Source organism: Pseudopodoces humilis, chromosome 22 (genome assembly GCF_049639895.1).
Source record: "Pseudopodoces humilis isolate 2021_Gansu_Grassland_sample_001 chromosome 22, ASM4963989v1, whole genome shotgun sequence".
In the NCBI taxonomy this organism is placed as follows: Eukaryota; Metazoa; Chordata; class Aves; order Passeriformes; family Paridae; genus Pseudopodoces; species Pseudopodoces humilis.
The window spans coordinates 6,164,919-6,182,398 of NC_142221.1; the positions used below are offsets into that span (position 1 = coordinate 6,164,919).

Below are 17,480 nucleotides of genomic sequence, written 5' to 3' on the forward strand. Positions count from 1 at the left end.
ACAGGGATAATGCATGTCCTGGGTTATGCCAGCAGAATGTTCTCTGTGGAATTACAATGAAATGCAGCTCAGTGTTTCTCTCCCCCAGTGTTTTGTTTCTTCAGCTGCTATCTCCTCTACTCCCTAGAAAAATTTAGGGGAAGCAAAAGCAACATAGCACCCAAAGCAGATAATCCTGTCCTTAAAAACTACATTGGCAAAGCCTGGAACCTGGAGCACCAGGGCTGTGGGCCGCTTTGAGGTGGCCAGAAGTCCTTGGCCACTGCCCTCTGCCTGCACTCTGGGCACCCAGGGCGTGTTGTACAGAGGAGATCACATCAAGGGGACAAGGAAAATAAGGAATTTACCTGCTCACCAACTTTTCCTGGTCGGCCACGGTTTCCTGGCTCACCCTGCAGGACAAGGAGACAAAGGCACAAGGGTTACTTGGCACTGCCAGCCAGGCCCTGGGCACAACGTGGCTCTTTGTACACCCATTATTTGGGCTGCAAAGGGTGAATCGGGGAAAATCTGTGAGAAATAACGTCTTACAAAACCAACTGTGACTTGGAGGATAATCCAAAGCAGGAAACACTATTGACACAAACATGGAGCAAACACTCGCAGTTCTGGAGCGAAACGCCCCAAAAGCTGGTCCTGCTGTAGTAAAATATCCTTCAGAGAACCACATTGAAACATAAGGTATCTACTGCCCTGTGTCACAGACCCAGCCCAGTCCTAGTGACTTTATCCCAAAGTTTTACAAAGCTTAAGAAAAGGAAACCCAACTATTCCCAGGCAATGCTGCACCCTGATTCTGTTGCTACAAAACCTCAGAGAGGCTCACGTTACTGTCACATGGAGCACCCACAGGAAAACCACAGCAAGAACTTACATGAGATAAATCCCAGTGCAGGAAGGAGTTCAGAACATGAAAACAATGAGGGGTGAAGGAGAAAGCAGAAGGAGAAGGGTTTCAAAGCCACCAGGGATAAGGGCAGCTGTGGCAGCGCGTGGAGGCAGTCGGAGTGCCCCTGGATGGGCCATCACAGGCTCACCAGTGTCTCCAGGACAGCAGCTGTATTTTCTCAGTAGGCAGATACTCCAGATACGCTGCCAGACCATATTTTTGCTATTTACTGTTTGAAGAGGTTGTTTTTGTTGGGTTTTCTCTTTCCTTTCGAGTGTGGGTTTGTGGAGTGCATTGGGATGGCTCCTGCTGATAATTAGGCAGCAAAGATAGGAATGATGTGCATTGTTTTAGAACAAAACCATGGAGAAGCGATGGAAAATGAGATGATGATGGAGGGAGAAGTTGGTTAATATCAAAAGAGGAACACTTTTGTTTATAATGGCTTAAGAAATGCACCATCATTCTTTTTGAAGAAAGAAACAGAAGCTAAGACCCCAAAATTCTGAGAAAAAGAGAAACCCTCTTGTTCTCTCTGGAATGAATACTTGGGAGAGTGGTAAAGGTGAGGAATGATATTTCCCTCTTCCTTTCTTCCCTTCTACGCAGTGCTTCCCAAATCAGGAACAAGCTCTTTTCTTACCTTTGGACCATTGGGACCAGGTGTTCCCGGAAATCCCTTCCGACCAGATCGACCCTGAAATACATGGAAAAACCATAAACATCAAAAGCTTGCAGCTGCTTTGGTCAAAGGTGCAGCTTACATGCTTATAAAATAAAAGATAAAGATATAACATTCATTTTCTGATCTATCTGTTACCAATTTTGGGATATTTTACTATCCTGAAGTGACAATTCTGTACAAACCCATTACAAAATCCTGAGCTGGCAAGCTCACAGATATGACAATATTCTTTTTGCTTCTTCTAACTGTGTTTCTCTGATAGATCACAGAGGGCAAAAGGACTCTCTCTGACTGCCCAGTCTTTTTTCTTTCTTTTTCCTCTACTCATTTAAAAATACTATAAATCTAGGAAGAAACACAAGGGCTGGTTATGGAGATGGTTTCCAATCAAAGCCATTTATCTTGAGGATGAACTGTTTAAACATTAGAGAGTTTTTCAAGGTTTGAGACTTTAGGCAAGTCATAAACTCGACACCCTGTGCAAGACACTTCCTGGACTTTCAGCCATCCTGGATCAAGCAATTAATCAAGCCCTGGACAAGACAATTATTCATAGCAGGGCAGATTAGCTTCCCAAACCAGGAGGGTTGAAGCTTTATGAGAAATTAACTACAATTCCATTGCAAGGTCATCAGAGCTGGTAATAACTGAGTGAATAAATGACTGAAACCTACCTCTGGACCAGGGACTCCTGGTGGTCCTAAGGGTCCTTCATCTCCCTGAGGTGAAAAGAAATTAAAATAAAAGGTGAAGTAGTGACAAAATTTGGACTCACCACGTAGCAGGAATGAAATGCCTGCAGTGTGAGCAGCAGTTAAACACAGGCTGTGTGCTCAGCTGTCACATTTCAACAGCTGAGCCCTTCTCTATCTTAAAACAGCCTCTGAGCTTTCTCAAGAAAAAAAGATCTCAAGTCAAGTCCTGCCAGTAAAAGCCATCCAAAATTTAACCAAGGCAACACCAGTTGATTTGGTCTATGATGGGCTGGATTTGGCCACTAGGGTACCCTGGACATGCTGCCTTAACTCTGCTTCTTTTGATTTGGCAGGGATGTGAATGCTATAGAGTTCCCTTTTTCTTTCTTCCCCCCTTTCCTCTCCCTTCCCCCCAAAAAAGCATGTTCCAAAATTTCCCACACAACCATTTGGCAACTGTATGAACGTTTCCCTTTTGCTTTCAGCTGGGACTACACATGCTGCAGGATGGAGCTATCACAAAATCTCACACAGCAATTGGACTCGGTCCTTTCCCTTGGCTCCACACCAATTTCTAATGTGATAGGATCAGATCTACAGTTTCTAAGAGACCTTCAATTAAGCTTCACAAAAATTATCTCAAGTGTTTAAAACCAACTGCCAAGAGAGAAATTAAAAGCGCCCTTGGCAGCCACAGCCTGGCTGCTCTCATTTCGGTGGTCAGCCGTGGTAATGAAGGGGCACTGACAGGCTGAGGGTGGGATTGGGGGTCAGGAACCCAGCTCCAAGGGCTCAGACAAGCCACCACAATACACCACATTTCCAGTGAGATGTAATTCAGAGCCCTGACCCAATGCCCTGGGTGACCGTGGTGGTAGGAGCACAGTGCTGTGCTCTGCTGCACACTCAAAGTCCTTCAGCACAGCTTGCACCAAACTCCATATCCATGTCTTTGGGTTTACTTTTACACTCACTAACTAGAGTAAATTGAAGGCAGCTTGGTCACGCCTGCCTGAACCTGGAATGCAGGGCTTCGATTCCCTTTGTATTTTGGCTGGAATATTTTTTTTCCTATTTCACTGCAAATAAATGAGCTAATTTGCATTAATCCCATTTAGAGAACAAGCAGAAGAGTTCCCAGAAAAAGTTAAGAATTATTAGTGCTATTAAAACGAGCTCCTACCCATGCATGTGCTCAGTATTATTTACACAATGTCTCGTGACTCTGGACAAATAGCTTACACTGGCCTGAGTGAGAGGAAATTACACCAATGTCACTGGAGTTACAACAGGATAAACAGGGAACCCAGACATTCTCTGCTGCTCCCATAATGTATTTTCAGATCCAGGACAATTAAATCAATGACAAGTGTTCCCTTCTTAATGGCTGCAAGTGGAATGATGCTTCAGGTTCTGAGGTGAAGTGGTGAGTGAAAGCTGCAAGCTCTGAGGTGCTGGGCAAATGAATTTCTGCAGAGCAGCAATTCCCATTTCCTTCTCTTTTTACAGAGGGATGTTTCTCCGTGTGAGAGAGCAGAGTCTGAAGGTCTCATGGTTGAAAAGGAGCACATTTAAAAGGAGCAGAAAGCAAAAACCAGGCCAGGGCATGTCTGTGCAAGGGGATGTGCAGGGAAAAGGGCTCCAACACCCATCTGGGGGTGGGGGAACAGGCTTTAAAAGAAAAGCCAAGGCAGAATTTAGGGTCAGCAGATGCCAGCAGTGACTGGAAACAGAGATCACAGGACTTGGAGATCACACAGCTTAGAGGAAGCTCCTCTTCTGCAGGTCTCTGATCACTCAGTGTAAGCACCTGCTTCCAGATTCAGAGGGATCAGAGCATTTTAAACCACGGACACCATTTCACCATGCATTAATTTACAAAGTTCAGCATTTTTCTTTAAATCAAACCTCTTTTCAGCTTAGGACACTCACCTCTTGTCCAGGCAGTCCTCTTGGCCCAGGTAAACCTCGTGCTCCCGGCTTTCCCTGAGAAAGAGCCAAAGGAAAAGATAGTCAGAAAATAGAAACATAAGCTCAGAAGGGCAATTAAAATGAGAAAGTCTCTTTCACAGCCATGGGACATTATCCAATGTCAATTTTGTTACAGAAAAAAAATCTGAAGAAAAGAAAACGCTGCACTTGGAGGGACCTCAAGCCAAACAGACCAAGCTGAGATGCTGGCCAGGACAATCTTTCGGAATCTCCTGAGGTTTCTCTCTTCCCCCCTTCCCACTACTTTGTTTTCCCTGGCTGCTTCCAACCCCACACGGAGCTGCAGTCTCTGCTCCACTCACCTTCAGACCTTCGGGACCGTTTTCTCCTGGTGGGCCAATGTCGCCTGGGAAGCCCTGGAGAAAATGAGGAACAGTCAGGGTGCACAGGTGGGATTCTGCAGGCAGTGTCAGGCTCTGTGAGGGGTTGAGTTAAAGGCTGAGGGACAAGATGTGTTACACGCTGGCAGCGTCCGTGTGGGGGCCACCACGGCTTCGGGAGGACACGATGGAGCACCCCAAGGGTTTGATGGAAGAGCAGCCTCTCCCAGCAACTCCCTTCAGGTCCATCTTACAAGATTTATTGCAGTGAGGGCCTCCCTGTCATCACACAGCTAAAAGCAGTGATTGGGGTTCTCATTAATCTTTGTGAGTCAGCACATAACCTCTGTGTTCCGAGGAAGGAGCTGCAGCCTCGGCGGCAGGGGGAAGCAGGAGAGGAATTAGGAAAGGTGCTGACACCCTCATTAGCTGCTGTCATCCTGGCATGGTTCCTCCCCACCCACCCACCCATCCATCGAGGAGGAAACAAAGGAATCCAAGCTTATTTCCAATAGCAACCAAGAGGAATAGATTGCTCAGTGGCAGCACTCAGCTGAGAGCCCTTCCAGACCCCTGGGAAATGCCAGAACGCTGCTGAGGGGAAAGCAGAACATCAGGTGTGCTGCAAGTGGCTCTCTGGCATCTTACAGACCTTGTCTGGTCGCTTAGGAAGGAGAAAAATGATGCAGTGCTGGGGGAAGCTCAGCCTGCATCTAAGGTATCACTGTGACTGTTTTTTGGTAAGGGAAGTAAGAGGATTTTCTGCTTTAAATGGTGTTTTGAGGGGGAAAAACTGAAAAAAACTCCTCCATTTTATCTATGACAAAAAAGGGGAAGGAAAAAATCAGGAAACCAGAAGTAGAATGGGTCATGAACCCATCTTGAGCCTTTCTCACCACTTATGTGCCATCATATCCCAGCAGGGAAGTGAAGCCCTGGGCTGGAAGGATGTGAGAAGGAGGTGGTGGGACATACCTCAGGGCCAGGTGGTCCTGGAAACCCAACTGGTCCTTTGTCACCGACTTTTCCCTGCAGAAATCAGAAAAACATGGGGAAAAGTGAGCTGGCTCCTGGTTGTAAGATTTCCTGTTTAGAACAGAACACCCCTGCCAAGCTGTCTTTCCAGCTGGGCATGGAACCTTTGGAAAGGGGGATTAGGAAGCAGAAGGTACTTGGTTACTTACCAGGGGGCCTGCCTTCCCTCGTGCCCCAGGGACCCCAGGCAAGCCCTGGCTGCCCTGAGAGAGACACATTTTTTCAGAACACAATGAGGCATCAAAAAAATTCCAATTCCCCAGGCTCCAGCTTTGCTGCAGAATGAGGAGCATCTCCCAAAGGCTGGACTCAACCCTGCGGGGAGCTGGGACAGCTGCACTAATGTCAGTGAGATGTTTCTGAAGACAGCCCCGAATTTAGCCCCAAAGAACACGAGCTGCTGCAGTTGGCTGTGGCTCAGAGCCACACAGGCTCCAGCACAGGGTTGTGTGCAACATTTGTCAGCTACAGTCAGTATCACATTAATTCACAGGGGAGAAGTCATTTGATCAGAAGTTATACAGAGCATTAAGTGCTTTCCTGGGTCAGGGTTTAAGTTGCTGCACTGAGCAGACAAAATCTCCTGAGTCTGCAGCCGCTGGACCACACACATTCACACACATCCCCATCAATCCCATCACTTCCAATCTCTGCTAGAAGACATATCCCCTACAGATAGACGCCTGCAGAACTGCTTTTACTATGAGTGACTACAAAATCCCTATTCTGACATGGATTTTAGAAAGGCACAGCATAGCCCAAATGGGAGCTATCCAAGCAGGGGAACCTGACAGCAGGATGCAGCTAATTCCAGCTCCTGGTGGAGGAACTGGGAAAACTGGTGACCACTGCTATGAAAGGGGAAAAGAATGATGGAGAAAAGAAAAACAATTACCTTGTCTCCTTGGAAGCCAATATCTCCTGGAACACCTGCTCTTCCCTGATCACCCTGGGTACACATCACCAGAGAGTTAAAATAGGCAACAGCAACAGCCAAAATGCCCAGGTCGATGCTTAGAAGGTGTTTTGTACAGCAAAAGTCTCAACTCAAAACCAAACTGCTGGCAAGCTGCAGACCACAATGAATGTAGCAACAACCCTGAACAAAGTGTGTATTTCCCAACTTGATCCCAAGGTGAGAAAGGAAACTGTGGGAGAGTGAAACCCAGGAATTCCCAAGCATTGTGTATCTACAGAAGCTGCAAGAAGAGAGAGAGTTCCTCTGGCTCACAGGGACCATGATGCTGGTGAAGTGTTAAATTCAGTTGAACAGAAGGGTTCAGTTTTCAATGAATGAACCTTTTTTCTCACAAGGCTCTATAGAAAAGAAAACAATCCTCAGGGTTTCTATGAGCATATCCTAGTCCTGACATCAAACATCAATCCTCTTTCACAAGAAAACAAGAGCAACTTCTGGTAATGCTTTAGTACCACCTCACTGCCAATATCTGAGCTGAGATTCCCTGGGAGGGGTTGGCTGGTGTTCACTGGGATGGGGAGCCCATCACTGACAGTATTTCTCACCAAGCTGTCTGTCTGTCCTCTCGTTGGACCAACAGAACACATCCTGACTCCCTGAAGGCTTTCCAAGGAGCAGTGGGCTACCTTGCACTGGCTCTTAGCCCTGCTGTGAGCAGCTCTGGACCAAATTACCTCCTGATGCCCCTTCCAACTTCATGTATTTAGTGATTTACTTAAACAAAGGATGAGTCAATGATGGGGCAGAGAAAGGAAAATTCTACTTGGGAAGTCAAGGGAGGAATGACTACAATAACTTGGTACAATGACAAGACCCAACAAAAATAACTGCTGGAGGAACTCTGTCCCATGAACTTGGCTTCCCAGCAAGGGAATGAACCACTCCAGAGCTATATGTTCAAACACAGTCCACATGGAAGACATATGGAGCCCTGCAACAGAGCCAAAGTCCACAGAGAGATGTCAGAGAAAGTCCACTTCACTCCAGAAAAACCACCCACTTGTTATCAGAGAGTTGAAATAATTATAACTACTTCAGTAACATGCAGGGGATAATGAAATTGTGGACAGTTCAGGTTTGAGTTGGTAAAGGCTTTTCAAACACAATTTTTCAGAAGAAAATAATTATGAACTAAACAGATTCAATGATGGAAACATTTCATGGATTCATGCTAAATTTGCTTAAATGTTTTGGCAAATGTTCCCAGAACATTTCGCTGAACCATCTTCAAAACAAATCTCTTACATAGAAAAATCAAAATGTTGCTCTTAAAAATGTTAAATTGATTTTACTCGTTTGGTTTTTAACCTAAAATATTTTAATTTGAGTCAAATAACCAACATTTTGTTTCATCTAAGCTATTTTCCATATTTTTTTTTTTTTGGCAATGCAAAATGGAAACAATCAGCTCTTCACACAGCTTCAGTTCGGAAGAACCCCAAGTATTAGATACAACAGAAATGGCAAAAAATAACTACTGTGTGACCCAGCTCCTTCACAGATTTCTCTCATCTTCTCTCAATTTTCTACTTATTTTATGTATTCCAAGGCTTAAAACATTGAAATCTACTTAATTCTGGCTCCTGACTGAAGCCAGCATGAAAACAGCTTTTCTGGAAGTGACAGGTTGGCTCTGAGGTTTGCCTTTATCATCAATTCTGAGGGTCAAAAAAAAAAGGTTATATTTTTTATTAAACAATTTTCTACCCAGACAGTACAAGTGGCCATTGAAATACTGTTTTGGAGGAAATACTTGGACACTAAGTAATAACTGCTAAAATAAAAGTTTCCTGAGCATAGCAAAATGCAGGAACAAACCTTTGCTTCCAACCTTTAGGAAAAGTGGGGCATGAATGAAATGAAACTAGTTTTCAAACAACTCTGAGAAATGGGCAACTGAGGGCTGGGGCCTCACCTTTTACCTGCCCTGGAACTGGGACTTGGGATCTGTGTCCTTAATATGAGGGAAAAATTACAGAGGAAAGAGGTCAGGCATGTTTGTAATTAAAAACTGCAATGCTGAGATGACGAAATGGGTCTGCAAGGACTCGGTTCGTGGGGCAGGAAAAGGAATGTAGAATCTGAAATTACAAACAGGCTCTTGCCCATGGGATGCTGCCTGTGCTTCGTGTTTCACCTATAAAAAGAAATGCAGCTTCAGACACCCCGAGGCCCTTTGTAACCCAACACAAACAGAGGGGCTACAAGGGAAGGGACCAAATGCACAGCTGTGGGATGTGTTTGCTGTCTGTGGGATGCAGAGGAGGTTGTTGTGCAAAATCCCCTCAATTTTCCTCGATTGGAAGTCTCTGTTCCCAAGACTTCCTGCTCAGCATTGCAAAGGGAGCTAAAGCCACACAACTCCAGAGGTATTTGCCTGAGCCATGTCCTCCACAAGCTACAGATGTCCTGATTCATAAAACTCCTTTGTGAGAACAAGTAGCTGGGATTTCCTCTGCTTCCTCCACCTTTCCCCTGCACTCATCACCCCACGTGGTCTTCTCAAGGCTACTCTTTATTTCAGAGTCACACAGCAATTCCACTTCTCCCTGTAAGAGCAGATACAACCCTCTCCTCCTCCTCCTCCTCCTCCTGTCGTTGCCTCCATGAAAACACAGGAATGGAAACAGAAGGATGACCTGGACCTGCCTGTCTAGCTGCTAGATAAAAAGATGTGATTTCTGCTGGAGGAGTGAGGTGTTGTCCCTTATTCTGGTTCACACCTGGCCATGTGGTGAGAGGACATTCTCCCCGGTGGATTGAGCTGGCAGCTCCAGGGACATTCCCACTGCCTCCATGCACCATCCAGCCACCCTGTCATTATTCTCAGCTTTTACCAGCATCCATCTCACTGCTGCTGACTGAAGGGAGATTTCCTCAGCCATAAAAAGACAAACCTGTACAAGGCCATGTGTTCTGGATGTGACCAAGACAGATGGGATTAACAGGAGCTTGCAGGCATCCAATTAAATCTTCATCAACCCATCCCCAGGAAGGCAGGATGACCTGCAGCCTGGAGCTTGCAGGGGGAGACAGCTGGGAGGGGAAGGAAAAGGTTTCCTGTACCTCAGGAGTGTGGGATTGTTGGGAGGATGGATAATTCCACACTTGGGAGTATCGGATGGATAACTCCAGAGAGAGCCACAAACCATTTGGTTACTGTGACAGCAGTGGCTGGGGAAATACTGGGCATAAACTGAGCAGTTCTATAAAGTGATGGAGACTGAATTGTCCAGGAAGGTTCATTTTGCTAAACAATGATTTAGATTCTGGTGATTCTTAAGATATTTAGCCATTTCTCCCAAGGAGTGGATGGAGGAGTCTGTGGACTCCAGGATCTGGGGTTTAGTCCAGAAACCAGCTACAATGTCTTAAGCTTGTCCTAAAGAAAAAGTCCTTCTCGTGCCTTGTCACTACTCTAAAGAAGTGGAAAGGCAGCACAAGGGAGAAATGGAAATTGCAGACACAGGAGTCCTGGCAAAGAGCTGCTATAACATAAGAAGAGTTGAACCAACTGGTTTGACACTGCTTCCCCCCTGTGCACTTTTGGGCTGCTAAATCATTCTCTGAAAGCAAACATCTAAAAAGAGAATAAAACATCCAACAGGAGGAGGAGAATACACTTAATGGTCATTTTCCACTGCCCTCCTGAGCAATCAGAGCCAGCAATAAATAACAGCACCTCCCACTCTTTCAGACTAAATAAATCCTACAGCTGAATATCTGTAGGAGGAGGTTCTTGTGACAGTGAGACATTTACACACACAGCTTCATGCTGATCTAGCTGAAGCTGCGTGGTTTTGTGCCAGCACCACTAAATCACTGCAATCAAGGCCCCTCTCCATTTTGCTTTTTCTAAAGTGATTTATATCAGTTTGGGACAAGGCAATGTCCTCTCAGTAGGAAGCTGAACTGAGGTGAGGCTCCTTGAGCAGGAGCAGAGGTATCCAACACCCAACAGTTTTTCCAGGGGATCCACCTGGTTTGATACAGGGCTGCTTTTTCACAACACATCTTTCCCCCAAATGCATTAATGCAAACTCACTGGATCATCTTCTCCCCATCCCATCACGTAAACAACATAAAACCAGTGGAACACCAGATAACTCCACAATTACTGTCATCATCAGCGGGAGGCAGGAGCTCCAAAGAGGATCTGAGCATAACTTATCTATACTCCATGGAAAAAGGGATGGGGCAGATATCAAAGAAAGAAAAATTAAAACTAGAGTGTCACGAAAGGAGGGAGAGTGAGAGGATGGGGCAGAGCTGGCCAGAGTGGAACCAGCACTACAATGCTGAATAAGAAACTAGAAAGGGGGTTTTACATGCAAAATTAAAACACAGTGCAATAAGGGAGTATTCAGATCACCTTATCACCTTTCAGTCCATGTTCTCCAGGGTTTCCCATCAGCCCCTGAAACAAAAGAAAGTTCGGAGTGAGGCTGAGCCATGGTGAAGACTTGCTCAGGTCTGTGACATTGCTGTTTACTGATGGGGCTGGTGGCTCAGACCCACAGCACCGGCCTGGCACAGTCTCAGGGTCAAATGCCAGGCTGCTCCCAAAGTGTGCTCCATCACACATTCTTCATGTGCTGCAGGCACACTGGGAAATGCTTCTGGAATTCTCCACTGACTTACAGCCACTGCAGAGCACCAGTGGGATGTTGTGTTCAGCAGCCCTGTGCCTGCACACACATCACTGCTGCCCAGCCCTTCTCTCAGCACAGTCACCACTGCCCAAAGGAGGAATGGAATAACCTTCAGCCCAGCTATGGAGGGATGAGAGCTCAGAGAGCTCAGATATTCCCTCACCTTTAATCCTTTTGGTCCTGGGTAGCCAATTGGTCCAACAGGGCCCATGTCACCCTAGTGAGAGAAAGAAAATTACCACAGTCATTAGGGGCAAACCCAACAGATGCCTGCACGTGGCGTGAAATTCCTCTGATATCCAGTCTCAGTGTCCCTGAAGAAATGCACTACTGATGTCAACAGAAGCAGCATCCTGGCCTGAGTCAAAGCTCTTTGAGTGTGCAGACAGCCCCTAAATAAAGGCAGCACTCAAAGGAAAGAGAGGAGAGACAGGAGGTGGGGGACAGAGGTGTCTCGTCCTGCTGCAGTGAGAAGTCAGCGTGGCATTGTGTGTTGGGACTCAGGAGGACAGCAGAGCTCCGGCTGCTGTGGGCACCCATGTGTGATGTACAACAGAAACCCTTCAGTGCTGGTGTTGAAATGGGCTCTGGCTGCTCTGTGCCATGAAGAGAGGCAGTGACAGGGTGCACCAGCCTGGCCTCAGTGTGTAAATAAACAGGGCAGGCTCCCTGAAGGAGCGATTCTCCAGCCGCAGCCCTGGGGCTGCGGTCACGCAGAGAGAGCTGGGCTGCAGCAGCCCCAACAGAGCCCTTTTCATACCTCCTAGCATAAAGGCTGCTTGTAGAAATGCATTTACTTAGAGCTCTGCCCACATGGTTAATTAGGAGAGCAAGAGGCTTTAGTTACACCTAATTCTGCTCTTCAGCCTCTCTTACACCGTGAACCAAACTCTGCAGGGTGTGTGAGGCAGCCAGAGCCTGGCTGGTCCCCAGGGTGGCTGCAGGTCGCAAGGGAGAGACACAACAGGAGCCATGTGTCACCTTCTGCATGTCCTGCAGTGTGGGCCCCGTCTGCACACCCTGGGGAAGGAGCTGGAGCTGTCCTCCACAGGGGGAGGATGGATGTGCTCCCTTCTCCCCAGGAGGATGGAGGAGGTTAATCTCGGTCTATCCCACTAGAGATGCTTCAGCATCCTGAATTCAGGAGGTGCATGTGACCCTGGAACACAAGGTCTGACTCAGTTTGACCTGAATCTCAGTTTGAGGTTTGGCTAGGCTGGTGTGATGGGGAGGACAGGCAGCTTCTGACTCCAGCATCTCCAGAAGGACCACGGTCACATTTACCATCTCTGACCTTACGCTTTCTAGCAGACAAAATATCTGTGAGATTACCACAACAAGGAAAAAATAAATCTTTCCAAAAGCAAGGAGGAATATAATTCAATCTGGAAAACACCTTCAGTGGTATTGTTTTAAATAGCAATCTTCATTTTCCAGCTTTTTGATGGGAGCACATCCTTTCTACTGCTATGGCTAAAGTAGCTACTTCCATCTCCACTCCCCAATGAGGGGAAACAGACCTAATTCCTGGTTCCATAGAAAACCTTCCTCTCAATCCACTTCTTCCCCAATCCCCCATCTCCAAGACAGGTGTTCCACCCATATTCCCTGCTGTTCTTCCAAGGAATGTAAAATTTCTGGGTTTGTGCAATGTCTCGTGCAGTGGATCTAAGCTGACACACACTCCTATAATTTAAGCTATGGAAAGGCAAAAGGGGAAGGTTTTTAACCATTCCTTGCAAGCCAAGTCTCCATGGATTATCACAGCTGAGGAGGAATCATTACAAAAGAATGCTGTAGTAGTAACAGAGCCTACCAATTTTTGTGCATGGAAGGGAATAACCTGAAGCAAGTCCTGAGACCTAAAAATAAACCATACTATGTTCAGCTGGGCATTCCCTAAGCCCCAGCACTGCTGCCAGGGGAGGAGCTGCCACCCATCCTTACAGCCATTTATCTCCTGCTGGGGAAAAAGTGGAATGAAGGGTGGAATTTGGCTCAGTACAAAATGCTCTGGATTAGTGATGGGATGGTGAGAGTGCATGTAAAATTCCTGTCTACCCAGACAAACTGTTCCTGCCCTCAGACTCTCTGGTGAACAAGAACTGCGTGTCCCCGAGGTCACTGCTTACAGGGACTTGCTTTTTCAGAGATCCTGGTGTGGAATGAAAGCTGCATCTTTGAAGAAATACTTTGGCAAATGTTATCAAAAGGGAAAGTTATCACGAAAGAAAAAGACACTAACAACAGACTTCTAATCTGTTTCCTTTTGCTTGGAAAGGGTTTGCCCTCCTCCACCTCCCAATGCACCGGGAAACCCACTCTCTCCCCAGATGTCACACCTCCCCCATACAAACGGTATCCTGCTCACTGGAAGAAGAAAATCTGTGTGTAGTTAGGCAGGTTGAAAGGGTTAAAGCCCGACAAGCCAGATCCCCATTTGTTTTTGTACTTACAATGAGTCCAAGGACTCCAGGAGGACCTGGAGCTCCCAATTCTCCCTAAAAGGAAAGACAAACCCACACGGTTACGGATACTTTATAGACAAGCATAGACTGAAAGGCAGCTCAGTGTTTCAAGGGCTTGAGGGAAGGGAAAAGACCGTCCCTCCCCCTTCCATCCACAGCCCCTTTCCCCACCAAAGTGATCCAGAACTTCCACCTTGGGGAGTGCACTTGTGAGCACATCCTGGGAAGACACAGGCTGCTTGCTGTTGGGCAGTTATTCCCAGGGCTGACCTCCCTCCCAGGAGCAGGCTGGATGAAAGGAACATTTCACTGTGCAGGGGAGAGGTGGGAGCCTGCCCCAGGTGAGATCCAGCCACTGGCAGGGAGAGGGACCAGAGCAGGGAGGGGACATGGGGAGAGAAAGGCTAAGGTGGGAAGGAGAGGAAAGCTGCTGCTTTAACATTGGGAAAGGTGAGTTTTTGGGAGTGGTTAAGTAATAATAAAACTCAGAGGAAAAGGAAGACCTGCATGAAAATGAAACTGGGTAGTTTGGGGAGAGGGTATGGCAGCTTCTGGTGCTGGCAAAAAGGTCCTGGGAGTGTATTTGGCACCTTGGAGCTCACCATTCCAAGGGTCAGACTGCTGATGGGGCATGTGGAGCTGGTTTGGCTTCTCAGCTTCACCACAGACTTTCTCTCTCTGAGCTCTCCAAAGACATGCAGAAGCACTGGCGGGTGCCTGGTGGCATCTTCAAGTGAAGCCCAGCAGAGAAGCTCTGCCAGCCCCCCACAACTCACCTATCCAGGCCCCTGAGCAGTTCAGCAACCACGGGGTGCTCAGCCTGTCCCGTGTCCCCCTTGGTGGCCTCCCTGGCCACGCTAACAGTGAGCTGCTTGTCAGGGCAAGGACCTGCTCTTACACACCTCCATCTCCAACAGGGCCCCTCAAAACAAGTGCATTGGAAATGCTGAACTTCCTGTTAATTCAGACAGTCCTGCCCCTGCTCTGGATCATGCTGGCTACTTTCTTTGACAGCCCTGCTCAGTTTATGGTGCACATCTGGTGGAGTCCCCTCCAGTGCAATATAGCTCCCCTTTTATGGAAGGATTTGCCTACTGGAAGAAGGAAAGAGAAGGGGACACAACGTGACTGAATGTGCTCAGGGCTCCTTGGGTAAAGGGTTACGTGTGTTTATTTTATGAAAAGTGGAGTAAAGGACTATTGGGCAAGTACACACACAAAAAAGTGTTTCATAATCTCAACCAGCCTAAAATTGCTTTTTTTTTTATGGCCAGTTCCTTTCCTGCATACTTGGGACATCTGTGGAGCAATTGTTCCTCATGGGTGGGATTTCTGCGTCCTCAGAGCTACTGTTATAAGGTCAGTGACAAGCTTTTAGCCAAGGGCTGGCATTACTGGCTCAGGAAGGAGGGGGAGTACCCCGGGAATGCTGAGCACAGGAGCTGCACGGTGGCCTGGGTTTCCCAGGAAGTTCTGCAGGCTTCCAGGGTGGCTGGGCTGCAGGATGGGTGCATGGTCAGCTCTTGGTCCCACCAGTTTCACGAGGCACTTCCCAGATTTCTGACTCGTGTCGTATTGATATTCCCCAAGAGAACGGATGTATGTGGAAATGCATGACCTCACAGCCAAGGGAAGAGGATTTCCTCTGGGAATAGGACTCCCCTGAGAGATGTGGACAGGACTACTTGTTAATTTGAGCTATTCCCTGGTCTAGGAAGTGGAGGATTTACAAGTGGCCTTTCCTGTCTATCAGTCCCTGGCCTGTCAGGGAAACCAGGCTCTATTCTCCTTTTTCAGTGCATGAACCGGGCACGGGGACAAGAGAGAAGATGAATCAACAGCCCTTTCCCACGTCTAATTCCTGTGATTAAGAGCCTAATTGGAGTGGCTAAAGCACTCGGGGGCACATGGGATCTGGAATGCAATGGCTCAACAGTTCTCATGGGCTGGTAGGAGGGCAGAAGGCCCCTGGAGCTGGAAGAGCCTGTGCTGTGCCCGGAGGGGATGGAAAGGAGATCAGAGACTGTCGGGTTCAGCCTTCCCCACTCGAGCAGGGATCAGAGGATGTGGCAGCCCGTGCTCCTGCCTCTGACAGCTCAGCTGCACACCCCACCTACCAGACCTAGTATATTTGTGTGCACCACAAACAGACTTTCTGGCATTTTTCTGCGTCTGTGACTCCGCTTGTGACCCTGTGAACCTCCCTTTAAGTCAGCCCAAACAGTCTGTTTTCATTCTTCGATCGCCAAGGCACATTAATATTTAAGAGCCGTTGATAAGATGAAAGAGGAGCCATCCTTCTGGATGAATTAATGGGACATTTGCTGCTCTCCCAGGCTCTGGGAACTGCCATTCAGCTGACTGGCACCGAGGACATCTTCTGAATGGGGCTTAGACAACTTGCATATTCAAAAGAAAACAAAGTAAGTTATTTGGGGGGGAAAAAAAAGTCTTCCTGTCCTCCAGGATTCCTGCTCTTCCTGGTGGGCTGGCTGGAAACAGCAGAACAATCAGAAAGTTTTCTACTTTGGGACTACTGGTTCCACTCTGACCCATGGCTTAAGTTGACTGAAGGATGGGAAAAGTCCTGCAGAAGTATTCCTTGGGAACATCATTCCTTCAGTTCACTGCATTTATGATTCTTGTGCTGAATTCCCACAAAGGCTGGAGTTGTAACTGAGCTTGGCTTGGTGATTGGAGTCGGTTGTGAAAATAACTTTTATGCTGCATATATGACAAATGGGAACTTGCAGGCACATGTGGAGTGGGTTGCTTCACACAAATCATCCCATCCAACCCCAGAGCAGCACGGTGATTATGTGTGAATAACCAAGGCAGCAGGAATTTCGAAGATGAATCAGTGCTGCTCACATGCTAATTCAGGGAGAACCAACAAAGTAATTCAGAAAACAGTTTAGGATAATTAATACATCTGAGAACTGTTGCAAACCACGAGGACACGTTCTGTGAGCAGTGGCAAACTCTACACATCCCCACAGCTTAGTGCTACAAGAGCAGAGCAAATTAAACCTTATCAGCACCCAGCTGCTAAATGACCTCTGTGACCATCCTGACCCAATTCCCAGGAGACACATCCCACTCTTAGGGAGTCAGCAGGGGTCAGATGAAGAGAGAAGGGAGGCCAAGAACTCAGGAGACTGGAGACTTAGTCCCCATGCAGTCCCAGGGCTGGCAGAGGGATGGGGCAGGCTGGGCAGGCTGTCCCTCAGTGCTCCCAGACTGGAGCAGGGAATCTGTGCCCTGTGGTATGGACAACATGGTCCAACACTGCCTATTCTGCCAGAGCAACATCCCTTTTCTCTTGATTTTCTCCTAGTCACACCTTCTGGATAAGAAAGCGCCTATCAAGACTGAGGTGCAAGGAAGGCAAGAGATGGAGACAGAAAACTGATGGTAAATGACTCGACAGTTACAGGAACCAAACACAGGAGCTTTCAGCTGGGCAGGGATGTACATCTGTTTTTCAGGAGGGACAAAATCAGCCAGAAGCTGCCACCAAGCGTAAAAGCTTCACTCAGCTCTAACTAGCACGATGCAGTACAGTGCCAACTGCAAAAGGATAAAAGAAAGGAAAATGTAATGAACTTACAGGGTTCCCATCGATGCCTGGAGGTCCTCGCTCTCCAAAATTACCAGGAAAACCCTGAGAAGAGGAGGCAAATATGAATGTTAGTTATTGAGGCTCCCTGGTGTAGAAAGTCAGTTACAAACCACTCCCCTTGAACCCGGTGCAGCACTTTGGAA

At 47.3% G+C, this 17,480-nt stretch overlaps 1 protein-coding gene across 9 annotated transcripts in view; it reads right to left on the minus strand.

Annotated features, from left to right (window-relative positions):
- Window positions 1-17,480, minus strand: part of COL27A1 (collagen type XXVII alpha 1 chain) — a 182,150-nt gene that overhangs the window by 59,481 nt on the left and 105,189 nt on the right. For all 9 annotated transcript variants that reach the window (XM_088065669.1, XM_088065670.1, XM_088065668.1 and 6 more), the window contains 12 exons: window positions 17,326-17,379; window positions 13,704-13,748; window positions 11,411-11,464; window positions 10,968-11,012; window positions 6,512-6,565; window positions 5,766-5,819; window positions 5,557-5,610; window positions 4,564-4,617; window positions 4,202-4,255; window positions 2,249-2,293; window positions 1,533-1,586; window positions 348-392 (listed from right to left, as the gene is read on the minus strand). In XM_088065669.1, coding sequence (XP_087921795.1) covers window positions 348-392; window positions 1,533-1,586; window positions 2,249-2,293; window positions 4,202-4,255; window positions 4,564-4,617; window positions 5,557-5,610; window positions 5,766-5,819; window positions 6,512-6,565; window positions 10,968-11,012; window positions 11,411-11,464; window positions 13,704-13,748; window positions 17,326-17,379 — 612 coding nt within the window. The remainder of the gene's footprint in view (window positions 1-347; window positions 393-1,532; window positions 1,587-2,248; window positions 2,294-4,201; window positions 4,256-4,563; window positions 4,618-5,556; window positions 5,611-5,765; window positions 5,820-6,511; window positions 6,566-10,967; window positions 11,013-11,410; window positions 11,465-13,703; window positions 13,749-17,325; window positions 17,380-17,480) is intronic.